We start from the raw sequence: 14,011 nt of genomic DNA on the forward strand, positions 1-14,011 counted from the left end.
CATAATGGTGCAGAAGCAATGAAGGAGCATCTGAAAATTTCCTGAATTTTCAGAAAGTAATTTGTACTGTAAAAGCTATTTAAACTACAGAGAAAGCACAGAAATAAGCAGTTTTTAAAGCAACTCCTGGGCTCTCAAAAGTTCCTAATTGGCATTTGTAAAAGATTCTATTAGCTTGAAAATATATGAACACATTGGTTTGACTACTACTACCTTAATAAAGACTATAATTTTTACTTAAACTATATAATTATATGGTAAAAATATTATGCTTTCCTTTGAAAAATCCATTTATTCAGGCCACAACTGGTGTCAAGAAACAGAAACCTATTCCATCTGAGCTAAAGTAAAAGCATGATTTATTATAAAGATAATTATCCCAAGTAAATCCTAGAAGAAAGAATACCCAGGCAGACCTTATGAAACTGTGAACCTGACTAGCTCTAAAGACCTCACAACAGAACTGTGTGGCTCTTTCTAAGTCACTGCCTTTACCATGATCCAGACACCAACTTACTCAGCCATTTCTCTCAGTGCAAGTTGTTTGACACCATGAGAGAAAATCTAAATTGTTCCCCTTGAGTAAGGTGTGTTCGTTCTAGCCCAATCAGTTGAAGCCAAGGTGGTGAGAACAGCTGAGCAAACATGGCCGCTCTTGTCCCTGCCTTAGGCATGGCCTCTGGGGGAAAGGAGGCTCTCTTAGAAGCATGTACAGGCAAGGATGCAATGACTGACCATTGTATTTTAATGTAATTTTAAAAAAAAGACAATTGACACCAAACTATATGAGAAACTAGGACAATAAGCAAACCTGTGAGTGGATTCAGGTAACACAAAATGATTGAACTCACTTTTTGTGTGTGCACTATTACTGTTATTGTCTAGCATAACATTATCTAAGGTGGAAGCCAATCTTTTAAACTATTCTTCCCTAAATACAGGCATTTATGGGTCTTTCCATATGTATTACAACACCAAATATCTTTATGGTTGGTCTAATTTTGTTGCTCTTCCACACTTCTGTCTTCAGAATCTGTAAAAGGAGAAGAATGAAAAGGTGTAACTATTTAAAAATCCATTAGTAACCTATGTTTTTATTAGCTTTACATTTGCTCTTCTCTTTCTCCTGTTTCCTGGATTCCTGCATTCAATCTGCTTCAGCCGAGGGAGTATGTGTGAGAGGGTTTCTATCTATGAGGGACATCAAACCACAAGACCATCATTAGATCTTTTATATAAAGCAAAACTTAATTCTGGCCTCCCTCCTGACCTTAATCTATTTCTACGTGAAGTGTTGTTAGGTTCCTTTGTTTCCCATTCTGAATTTTGTAGTTACATATTTCCATTTCTTCTCTTGGCCCTGCTTCTTGTCTGTATACCAATTCTAATTCTCCATAGTTAGCCTCACTCCAAAGCCCATCATTCTGTACATTTTCAGGAAGGATTCAGTTGCCATTGCCATAGCCTTGGTTATAAATGTAGAAAGGGAGGTTTCGAAAATGTCAGCAAGCAAAGCTGGGGATGTGGGTTGGGGGAGGGTTTAATTATATCTGGGGGACATTTGATATCTTCTACCTAGTTCTATTAATAGAATAAGAAAAGACTACTTGATGTTTTGTTTCCCCACCTACCATTTATGGCTTCTTGACCAAATGGCTTTTCAGAGGTGGGTTGAGGAGTCAGATCTAAAAGATTCACTGCTGTAAATAGAGAAAGGGCAGAACAGAGATTTTAGTATCTAAAGTACATTGATTTTTGAAGTTAGTATCATTTTCTCCTATCCTGTTCCTTCCACTCCAAGTTCTTCTGAATGTCTTGTTCTTGGGGAGCTGCAAGATGCCCGATCACTCGTATATGGAGTTTTGGGAACTGGACTATGTTCATCTGACCACAACATTATTCTCTAAGACTGGACAACATGAGCCATGACCATTAGCACTACAGAGATGGTTTGTGATTTGATTGACTTACTGTTTGACATAACCAGGTCTTTTTCGTCATCTTGGATTAGATCAGAACACGTTCTATCTTTATATTCTGAAACCAAAATAAGCTAAAACATACTGGATTTAGAATATAACTAACAACCAGGAAATGTTCTAGGTCAGTGTTTTTCAAACTTTATTGACCATAAGTCACAGTAAGAAAATGCATTTTACAGGAGGGCCTGGGTAGCTCAGTTGATTAAGCATCTGCCTTCAGCTCAGGTCGTGATCCCAGGGTCCTGGGACTGAGACCCACATTGTGCTCCCTGCTCAGTGGGGAGTTTGCTTCTCCTTTTCGTTCTCCCTCTGTTCTCTCCCTCTCTCAAGTGAATAAATAAGATTTTTTTAAAAATGCATTTTACATTATAGTCCAGTACATGCACTTGTGTGCTTACAATAAAACAGAAGAAGTTACATGAAATAGAACTTACCCTTTTCTTATTTTTTCTACTCATCTTTGTTTTTCTATTGTATTCTAGTGCACTGGGAAAAAAATCTGGTCTTTTCACTTATTCTTTTCTTACCACTTTTATTCCAGTTCAAGGAAAAAATGCAGTTGTTAAACTGATTTAATCACCTACAAATTTTTTTTAATTTTGTTTTAATAGGCTCCATACCCAGCATAGAGCCAACATGGGTCTTGAATTCACGACCCTGAGATCAAAACCTGAGCTGAGATCAAAAGTGAGATGCTTAACTGAGCTGCCAGCCGCCCTGCCCACAAAATTTTTTATGACCCACTAAGCCCAGTGTGGAAAGCACTATCAAGTGATATTTGAGTCTAATGCTCATTCAACATGCAGCCTCTCAAACAACCTGAAATCAGCCCCATTTTCTCTACTTTATTACCACTAATGTTCCTTTGTCTGTGTAAGATTATGTCTTAGTAGAGGGTCTAAGAATCTAACGTTTTAACCAACAACTTGGATCGTTCTGATGCCTAAACTCTGGAATACATACTCTACTCTTTTTCAACCATGCTGGAAAGATGCCAGTCACCTTGGTCATGACAGATCTGACAGTTTTTTCTCAGTTCTCTCACCAGGGCCTTGGAGCCCTCAGTTGTTTCCCTGAGTATTGCTCAATACCAGCTGGGCCAACTGGAACAACAGTGCAGCCACCCAGATATCTAGAGATACTGTCTGACGGGACCTCTTTAAATACCTATTCTGTCTGGAACTGAGCCAACACACTCCTCCAGGCAGTGATTTGGGCGACTCCATCATCCTCTAGGGGCCAACGAGAAAGCAAAATTAGTTCTCTAAGCCTGACGGCATCCATTTCATGCTTGTCTCGCCACCTACCAGCCATTTTGCTGAGCTCTCAAGCAACCAAACTGGATGACCTCCCGTGCCTCTTCCAGTCCTCCTTATCCTTTCAGGATCTTCTGTTCTATGCCAGCTACTCCATTTATCGTCTTCTCAATACAACTTTAGATTGCCTCAGGTTCACACCTCTGGCCGCCTGAAATGCCTCCTCTGCCCACGTGTCTCCTCCTGGTGGGGCACATTTCACAGCTTCTCTGACTCCTCCACCTGCAGGCTTCTTTTTCACTATGACACGAGCAATTCCTACTCATCCTTCCAGATTCAGCTCCCATGTCCCTTGTACTTGAAAGCCTTTCCTAACCTTGCTGTCCCTGTCAGGAGAGCCCCAATGTGGTTCAGTTATACCTGGACCTCTCTATACATACCACTTCTTTCTCAACAGCATAGGGTTTTTGTTTGTTTGTTTTTAAAGATTTTATTTATTTATTTGTCAGAGAGAATGAGAGACAGAGAGAGAGAGAGGCAGGCAGAGGAAGAAGCAGGTTTCCCACTGAGCAAGAAGCCCTGTGGGGAGCTCGACCCTAGCTCCCTGGGATCATGACCCAAGCCGAAGACAGACACTTAACTGACTGAGCCATCCAAGCGTCCCTTTAAGGAAAAAAAAAAAGATTTTGTTTATTTATTTGAAAGAATGAGGAAGAGAGAGAGTGACGAGCCAGCATGAGCAGGGGGAGGAGGAGGGGGAAGGGGAGGGGTAGAGTGAGAAGCAGACTCTCTGCTAGGCAGGGCTCCTGATCTGGGCTTGATCCCAGGACCTTGGGGTCATGACCTGAGCCAAAGGCAGATGCTTAACCGACTGAGCCACCGAGGCACCCCTAAACAGGGTATTTTTTATTGGCTTTGCTGTTTCCTACGCTAGATGGTGAGCACCTTGAGAGCAAGAACAATGTTTGATTTCCATTCATGTCCCTAGGACCTGGTGCTGTTTCTTTCTTTCTTTCCATTGTGCTAAAACATATAACATGAAATCTACCTTTTAAGCATGTTTTTTCAGTGTACAGTACAATACATTGTACTATATATGTATGTATACATTGTTGTACAATAGATCTCTAGAATACTTGCACCTTGTGTGACAGAACCAGCAGTTACTGAATAAATAAATGATCATTTGATTATCTTTAGCCATCTTAAGTCCCAACTAGATCTGAAGATATGACTAAGTCTTCTCCTTCATATATTACAAGGAACTCTCTTTCCTTACGCATTTCTGTATTATTTATCATATATTCTCTTTCTTTTTGATCTGTCTTGCTTTGTTTTATTGAACTTTTTAATTCGTTGTGCATCCTGCCATTTACTTTTTCGTATTCTCAGGGCTCCTTTCTCCAGACATGTCTTGTGGCTATAACTCTGTCATTGTGTCCCCAGTGTCTCTCACAGTGATCAGCATACAGAAAGTACTCAACAAATATCTGGTAATTTTCTTCAAGATTTTAATAGATTTTAAATACGACCTGGTTGTTTAATATAGGATGAGAGTGATAAAAGACTTAATTCCTATCTTGTGGCTAATAGATGGTCAAATTCCTTTCTTCAAAATTTAGTGTTAAGCCTTGGATTAAAAAGGACATTTTTTTTTTCAATTGATATACCTACCATCTGAAACTCTTTGATTTTCCTGGTCATTGTATGAGGTAGGTAAGGTGGTCTTTTCATAGCTTTTGGCTAAGTCAGTCTCTTAAAGTCAAGAAATTAAGTATTAAATTAATCAAAAAGATTAAACAAACCTCATGCATGAATCATCTCATTGATATGCTAATAAGCAGAGATCTCCAAACTGTGCAAAATTCTGATTATTTTCAATGCTCTGATCTTGGAATCTCTGGAACAGTGCTTTGGGCAATGTCTGAAGTTGACAGAATCAAGATTGATCGATCTATCTATCTAGCTAGCTATCTATTTAGGTATCTATACCTTGACCTTTGTTAATGAAAATAGCATAAAATCAGGTTATTCTTTTTCATCAAACCCTCTATAATGCAAGTATTATGGAAAATTTAGGATTAACTACCAGTCAAAGGAGTCAAATTTAGACTGACTGCTTTATAGCCCATTCTCAGAAAAAGGAATTTGCAGCTCTCCTCTGCAAAAGCAGGAAGCCGCACAGAGGGCTTCTAAACTCTGGGGATAAAAGAGTTCCAGTGAAAACCAACTGCTCTTCAGACTTCTGTGTCTTTGCCCTTGGATTCCAGGCTGCTCTGGCCTTTATTTCCTTTGGCCCATTTCCAGTGAGTTGACCACTAGGCAGAACAAGATCTGAATTCCCAAAGCCCATCCTCTGCCTTAAACATCTTTTCCTTGAGGTCTGGTCTCTCTGCCCTTTCCGCACTGCCATATTTGACCTCACTTAAACCCTCTCTGGTCTGGACCAAGGTCAGTCTGCTGTCCCCTACCAGGTTCTTTTTACCAGTTAATTCATTCTGAGAGGCAGCAACTACTTGGATTGAGTGGAATCTGTAACGTACTTGTTGTTAAATATTTTCAGTATTTAGAGATTAAAGAAAGATGATAGCACTTCCTTATGAGTTTAGAATTGGAGAAAGTGCCAGTGAGAAAATGAGCTTATTAAAATGTATTTTTTTAAGTGATCTAAAAGTGAATGGAATGTTGTGGGTTGGACTGTGTTCCCAGAAAGATGTGTTGGAGTCCCAATCCCTGATACCAATGAATGTGACCTTATTTGGAAATAGGGTTTTAGCAGATTTAACCAAGTTATGATCGGGTTGTACTGGATTGAAATGACTGGTGTCCTTTTAAGGAGAAGAAACAAGACACACATAGAGAGAAGATCGGCACATGAAGACAGAGGCAGAAACTGGAGTGATGAGCCATAGCCCAGGACACCAACACTACCAGCAGAAGAGGCAGGGAAGGGTGCTTCCCTAGAGCCGTCTGAGAGACCACGTCCCTGCCAACACTTTGATTTAGGTCTGCTAGTCTCACCTGTTCACTAGAGAGTAAGTTCTGTTGTTGAAGCTACCCAGTTGGTAGTCATTCGTTACAGCAAGTCTGGGACATGAATACATATGTTACACATACATTTAATTTATAAGGTCATCGTGTTTTTAAGAAGGGATTTCTTTAGCATTCTTATGAGATGTTTTATTTTGAAGGACACATGGAACTTGGCAGTTTATTTTGTCAATAATTTCATTTAAAAGTGATAAAATGTGGATTATAGTTATCAATATTCAAGAGCAATTCAGTTTTAACAATTTTCTTTTAATTTTTAAAAAGATTTTATTTACTTATTTGAGGGAGACAAGAGCTTAAGAGCAAGAGAGAGCACAACTTGGGTGGGGGAGAGGGAGAGGGAGAAGCAGGCTCCCTATCAGAGGGAGCCTGATGTGAATCCCAGTACGCTGGGATCATGACCTGAGCCAAAGGCAGGTACTTAATCGACTGAGCCACCCAAGTGCCCCAACAAATATTTTAATAGTCTTTTAGTAGCAGCTCAATAAAATATCACATTGAAAATGTTACCTGATTGATAGGGTTGAAAACTGATCAAATCTCCAAGTGCAACAAGTTTCTCCTGTTGAAAAGTTTTAGAATCAGAGAAGTAAATGACCACAATTGCTAACTTAATCTTCAATAGAAAAACATTTTGGGTCTTGATTTTTAAGTAACCAACAAATACCTTTAACATGCCACACATTATGTAACGTAATGAGTAGGGTTCTTCTGTTGACTTCTTCAAGCTCCTATTGCCTCCGGATTGTTTTTAGGAAGAGGATATAAATTGAACCCAGAGAAATTCAGTGTATGCCTTAGCCCAGAGGAATCAGTTTATGGTCATTATCAAAGTCATCACTCTTGTATCTATTTGGACATTACCTGAATGAGATCACTTGTCATTCTGGTCATTATTGGTTCACTGATTTCAATATCTTTGAGATCTTTAAGAACTACCCAAGCTCCATTCTCAAATTTTACAGGCATAGAAAAGACGATCCCTTCAGGAATACCAAACTGGCCTGTAGTAAGCAAATAGAAAGCAAAGCAAAACAGAAGTGCTCAGAACAATAAACCAGTCATGTAAAGCATTGTAGAAAAGGACAGAGATCGTACATGATTTTTACTGGTAATGGTGAACTAAATTTTTGAGAATTCCTTTCCCGGGAAGATTGAAACATTTAATCTAGAAATATTGCCTGAGCATCTCTCCAAGTTCGGACAACTCTCTCCTTTGTTACTCTCTGAAAGAAGAACTACTGTTCCCTCTTGTTACCCTTTCTGTCCCCTCTGGTTTGGTTCAGACCCCCTGCCTCTACCTGGGGGACTCATGCAGTCTTTCTCCTCCATTTTGTTTGGACTCCTTTTGTCTGCTCCCTATGATCTTTCCTTTCCCCTCAGTAGCCTAAGACCTCAAGTAATTTGTCCACTTGGCCCTGCGTTCTTCTAGCCTGCTGTGGTGGTCCCATAGCTACGGTGTGAGGCTGCGGTGGGAGAGAGAAGGGTTTGGGGAAGTTGATGATTTCCCGGCAGCTGCCAGGACCCAGTTTGGATGTGTTCCAAATAAAAAGATGGACAATACTTACTACTAACTACGCAACATTCAGATAAAGTTGCCGCCCACTGCCTTTTGTGCATCAATCAAACGAGAATATTATTCTTGCCATTTTAGTCATCTAAAGATGTCTACAGACATCATGCTGTCAGTAGAACAAAAATGTGAGGATAATGAACAAACCAGGACCTAAAAGACCTTTCATTAAAGGGCTTCTGTGGTTTTCTCTTCACTCTCTTTTTTATCTATAAAGAGCCAACCTTATGGGTGGACAACATATGAGAGTATAACTACCTGGTTTCAGGGAGACAGGGATTACCTGCTCTTCACCTCCAATATTGCATTTTTTAAAAAAAGATTTTATTTATTTATTTGACAGAGAGAGATCACAAGTAGACAGAGAGGCAGGCAGAGAGAGAATGAGAGGGAAGCAGGCTCCCCGTGGAGCAGAGAGCCCGATGCGGGACTCGATCCCAGGACCCTGAGATCATGACCTGAGCCGAAGGCAGCGGCTTAAACCACTGAGCCACCCAGGCGCCCCCAATATTGCATTTTTTATTGGTAAACTACTACAGAGATTAATTAAATTATTAGCAAGTAAAGATAAGGTTTTAAATGCCTATTACACTAAAAAGGTAACATACTGATTTGATTCACCTTATTCATTAAAAGTGTGCCCATATACCTTACTGCAACTGAAACAAGATTTGCTGAGTGTCTAACTGTGAAGGAAGACCCAGCCAGAGCCCTGCCCCCAGGGTGTATGCACTCTAATGGAGGGGACTTACACAATGAACCACACCACCAATGAGGAGGCTGGAACGTGCTCCCTGACAGAGGAACAAAATGCTATTCATGTACAGAGGAGAGATAGATGACTTCTGACTTGGGGGATTTGGAGAGATTTCCTTGATCTGCACCGTTAGCCCTGGAATAAAAGGCAGGATGGTGGTTCCACTAACAACATAAGGAACACAAGAGGTAGATTCAATTGGAGAGGAGAGACAATGAGTTTGGTTTGGTCTATGTTGGTCTGAGGTGACAACATTATGTTCAGGTGGCAGTGTGAAGAGAGGCTGAGGTGGGAAGCTTTAGCAGTGAATGAGTTTACACAGGGAGAAAGTAAAACAGAATGGAACAGATGTTTTAGATAGAACCCAGAACCCAGAACATCATCTCTTCTCTCATTCCTGCTCTTCAAAAATGGTTGAAGTCCTCTGAAATAGTTTTTAGCTGACGAAAGCAGTGAGGCTGTAAAAATACATCTCCAATGAAGACATACAAATGGCTATCAGACACATGAAAAAATGTTCATCATCACTAGCCATCAGGGAGATTCAAATTAAAACCACATTGAGATACCACCTTACACCAGTTAGAATGGCCAGTTAGAATTAGCAAGGCAGGAAACAACATGTGTTGGAGAGGATGTGGAGAAAGGGGAACCCTCTTACACTGTTGGTGGGAATGCAAGTTAGTGCAGCCACTTTGGAGAACAGTGTGGAGATTCCTTAAGAAATTAAAAATAGAGTTTCCCTATGACCCTGCAATTGCACTACTGGGTATTTACCCCAAAGATACAGATGTAGTGAAAGGAAGGACCATCTGTACCCCAATGTTCATAGCAGCAATGGCCATGGTCGCCAAACTGTGGAAAGAACCAAGGTGCCCTTCAACGGATGAATGGATAAGGAAGATGTGGTCCATATACACTGTGGAGTATTATGCCTCCATCAGAAAGGATGAATACCCAACTTTTGTAGAAACATGGACGGGACTGGAAGAGATTATGCTGAGTGAAATAAGTCAAGCAGAGAGAGTCAATTATCATATGGTTTCACTTATTTGTGGAGCAAAAGAAATAACACGGAGGACATGGGGAGATGGAGAGAAGGGAGTTGAGGGAAATTGGAAGGGGAGATGAACCATGAGAGACTATGGACTCTGAAAAACAACCTGAGGGTTTTGAAGGGGCAGGGGGTGGGAGGTTGGGGGAGCCTGGTGGTGGGTATTGGGGAGGGCACGTATTGCATGGAGCATTGGGTGTGGTGCAAAAAACAATGAATACTGTTACGCTGAAAAGAAATTAAATAAAAAAAATACATACACAGTATTTGCAGCCGGAGAGCAAGCTTTCCATGCTCCCACTGGTGCCCTAAGGTCTGCATGCTGATGTGCCCTTCATATCCTGACCCCACACCTTTGCCACTGTGGCCCCTGGGGGATGTTCTTCCTACACTAGCCTGTCAGGTAAACATTACTCAGACTTGAAGGCTTCCTGGAGGGTCACCACCTTATCGAAGTCCGTCCTGATTCTTCCTGCCATCTCCCTAAAATCGACCTTGCTTTTCCTTCCTCAGCTGGGATACAGTGAGAACAGCTTAGTGGAACTCGGGTTTTTGTAGCTGGCTCTTCTCCCCTCTGCTCTAGGTCTCCTGAAGGCAGCAGCGCTGTGCCAGTTCCCTGTGCACTCACACGAAACGTCACAGACTTTCTGAACGGCTGAGTGAGTGAGTGAATGAATGCGTGAATATGAAACAGTGGAAGTCCATCAGCTCACAGACCAGGTAAGGCAGAAGGCGGGGACTCAGAAGCAGGAGCACAGGTATACAGGGAGATCTGAAAGCAATACCAGATACAAACCAACCAACCAACCCAGAGTTACCTTCACTTAGTACTCCTAAAGACACGATCTCCCCAGGCGGCGAGCCATGGTACCAGTATTTCAATGTAGTAGCTATACTGTGCGCAGCTAAGATGGCTCCAAATTGTTTTCCTGTGGCTGTCAGCTTTTTAAGAGTTTCTACATATTGTCTGTTTACCCACTCACTATAAGGAAAGAAAGAAATGATTTCACGATGGAGGGAGGAATGGGAATAAAACAATGCTCCTTGGGTCAATGGGTCTCAGTATAAGAAATCGTCTCCATAAAAGAGAAATATGACTTCCTGTGCACCTTCCTTCTTCAAGCTTCTTCAGTCCTGTAAAAGGTCAATCGAAAAGCAATGAAATGGCACAGAAAGGAATCCTGAAGTGTCAAATGAAAAACATGGTAATAGAAATATAGGAACACAGAAAAGTAGTCAGACTGCAAGAACAGTCACTCTCATTACAAAGAATTTATTTCATGCAGATGTTATCTTGGAACCAGTGGTATCCTTTATCCTAAAGAAAATGATATCCTAACACATTGAATAATGCACATTGAGAATTGGGGGAATAACTAAGTCGTTGTTATCATCTAAAGTTCAAATTCAGGGAGTCGTCCAGCTGATAAAGGGCTGTTCCTCCTAAGCCAGCGCCTACAGCTCCAGGAGACACTGCCTTTACCCAAAGGAAACAGGCACCAGGAGGGTGGGCTTGGGGGCACACCATTTCTGAGCAAGGATGAAGTATCCCTGGCCTGAGGAAAGGGCAATGGAAAGGAAGTGTCATAGCTGGAAAGGGGCTGCAAGGCTTAGAAAGAGGCTTCAGAGCCGCTCCTTCCCTTCTCTCCTCCCCCGCCCTGTCATAAAGATAGTGCTGATTGCAGTGGGGAGAGGGTTGTTGGGGCTGTACCAAGCCATTTCATCTCCCTAACGACCCTGTAAGACCCAGACTATGAGACCATTTCCATTCTGCAGATGAAAAACCTGAGGCACAGAGTTACATAACATAAAGTCACACAGCTGGGAAGTAGCTGCTTGAGAATCCCAGCCCAGGCAGCTTGGTTCTAGAGATCACGCTCTTTCCCAATCCTCGGTCCTGCCTCTCCTGGGACAGAACGTCCAGCATGGCCAGGGCCCGCTCACTGTCTTAATTCCTTATTCTCGAAAATGTTTCCACCAGTTTCAATTTGGATACATGTTTCCCTCTCTCTGTGTTAAATAAGACTCATTTTGCATATGTTTGCTTGAGAGATAAATTTAAAGGGCTATGTGAGCTACTTTAGGGATACTCTGAAATATAAAAATTCATAACTGCAAAATCAAACAAATTGGGCGTGGGGATTGACCAGTTGTGGTTCCGTGGAATTTTCTGAATTCAATAGAGCACGTAAACAAAGGTGAGTGTGAACAGTCACTGTCACATCATTGCTGTACAAAGACTTCTAAGATGATTTAAAGAATTTTAATAAACATTATATATGTCTCCAACATTGTCAGTATACCTCTCTTAGAAATATACCTTACCTATCAAAAATCAAGCTCAAAACAGGGCGTGAATAGTTAGGAGGTCCCCAAATAGCACTCTCATATCTGTAAATCCTGGCTTTTCTCAGATCAATGTAGTTGTTTCCACTAATGTTACCCCAAACTATCACATTTTTGATGCCTGTGAAGAAAAAGAAATTTAAAATTAACATAGTAATGAGCATGAATCAAAGAAAAATGGCCTGTACTCTATTTTTTGTTTGTTTTAGGATTGATCTTTTTGCTATAAAATGATCTAAGTTTATGCTTCCCCTGAATGTACAAATGACATGGATGATTCCTTGAATCATCAGGGTTTGGCAATTCCTAATCATGCTCATATGTAGACCATATAAGTGAGTTCAAGAAATACTGAAATGCTCCCTGGAAGACATTGCTACTGAAAATTATACCACTGGTGTGGTCCTAATGTAAACACTCTGCTTACCATTAGAACTTTTTATCTGCTTTGGTTCTGACAAAGAGTTCTTGATTCTAGACTGGAATAGAAATTTGGGCAAATCACTTAACTCCTGGATGGGTTTCATTTCCTTGCAGAAGGAAGGCGTTATAATGAGAGGACCCCAGGAACATTCTAATCAATAATTGAATTAGATTCTATGTGTGAGGCATTTTTAAGTGGAAGGTTTAGAAGGAAACACATCACCCCAAACCCTTGCAGCATTCTGGGGGTGGAGAGGAGCAGGTAAGAAAGCAACTACTATACAAAGTGATAAGCCCTGTGAAGGAAAATAAGAGGATAGGGGTTAGACAGAAATAGGGATTAAAATCTCTATGATTCTAAAACTGTGGATCTTCTAGGAATGTTGTAACTGAAGTGAAAATAAGTAATTTTATTGATTTATTAACTTATATTTTTGCTTAAAGACTTTCCAAAGTCATACCACTTCCTACGGTGGAGATTAAATTCTCTACTGTTATGCATGAGGTAAGATTGATGTGTGGTTTCAAGTAATGAAATACCCTCTCTGACTTGGCTTATCTAGGAGCTCACTGTTCTCAGACAATAACAAGTAGAGGTAGGCAGTAACACTGGTGGTTACTCAGCAGCTCAAAGATGCTATTCTCTTGGCCTGCCCCTCATGGTCCTAAAACAGCTGCAGCAGCTCCAAGTATCACATTCTCACATGGTTGTGTTCAAAGGCAGGCAGTAGGGAAAAGACTTTTTCTTATCAGACTTCAGGCTCTATATAGCTCTGCTAGAGAAAACCATAGTGGACATCTGCTGTTTTTCCTCCTAACATTGCTTCCTACTGTTTTTCTTTAACAGCATCCTGGTTTTCCTTTAAATAACTACCCTTTCTCAATTTCAGTCCATATGGTTTAGGTGGGGCTGTCCTTACCCCTCAGGTCTATCAATAGGCATGAGTCCCAGATTCCAGACTCCTGGCCATGACGATTGATTTGGAGATGGGCAAATGGCCCAAGCCTGGCCAATGAGATATTATTTTGCTACTTTTGTACACTTGAGAGAGCAAGCCCTCTTTCTCCTGGGGTAAGCTCAGCTATGAGTCTGGAGACACCAGTGGCCACTTTGCCGCTTCATACGGAGAGCCTGACTGAGAATCAAACCAATGCTGAGGAAAGTAGAACAGAGCAATAGGTCAAGAGAGAGTCAAGTCAGTCCTGATGTCATCAATGGAGCCTCAGCAACCACCTACGCCTGAAAAAAAGCTCTCTGTCTGACTAGCCTCTTTGAATGGACTTGCTGTCATTTGTAACAGAGTTTCAACCAACCCAATGCACATGGTCTGATGTCACACGTAACAAGGTTATGTGTGAACAAAACTCAAGGGATATGTCGCACATAATAGGGTTAGGTGTGAACAAAACTCAAGGGATATCCTGGAAAGATCTGTTACCTTCTTGGGATCTGGGCTCTTCCCTGAATGACTCTCCTTGATGTCAAGGAGACATCATTGGTGTTAGTTCCCCTTGCTCAACTGGCGTTGTTGGCTGTGCTCTGCAGACCATTCCCATTGACTGCTGTCC

At 41.2% G+C, this 14,011-nt stretch overlaps 1 protein-coding gene across 5 annotated transcripts in view; it reads right to left on the reverse strand.

Annotated features, from left to right (window-relative positions):
* MDH1B (malate dehydrogenase 1B) overlaps nucleotides 1-14,011 on the reverse strand; it is a 27,535-nt gene continuing 13,524 nt past the window's right edge. For 4 of the 5 annotated variants that reach the window (XM_046019356.1, XM_046019353.1, XM_046019352.1 and 1 more), the window contains 6 exons: nucleotides 11,999-12,140; nucleotides 10,492-10,655; nucleotides 7,154-7,293; nucleotides 6,800-6,851; nucleotides 1,632-1,700; nucleotides 1-1,033 (listed from right to left, as the gene is read on the reverse strand). In XM_046019356.1, coding sequence (XP_045875312.1) covers nucleotides 996-1,033; nucleotides 1,632-1,700; nucleotides 6,800-6,851; nucleotides 7,154-7,293; nucleotides 10,492-10,655; nucleotides 11,999-12,140 — 605 coding nt within the window. In that variant the 3' untranslated portion in view covers nucleotides 1-995. The remainder of the gene's footprint in view (nucleotides 1,034-1,631; nucleotides 1,701-6,799; nucleotides 6,852-7,153; nucleotides 7,294-10,491; nucleotides 10,656-11,998; nucleotides 12,141-14,011) is intronic. The other variant, XM_046019354.1, reaches the window with a different exon arrangement.

Source organism: Meles meles, chromosome 9 (genome assembly GCF_922984935.1).
Source record: "Meles meles chromosome 9, mMelMel3.1 paternal haplotype, whole genome shotgun sequence".
Lineage (NCBI taxonomy): Eukaryota > Metazoa > Chordata > Mammalia > Carnivora > Mustelidae > Meles > Meles meles.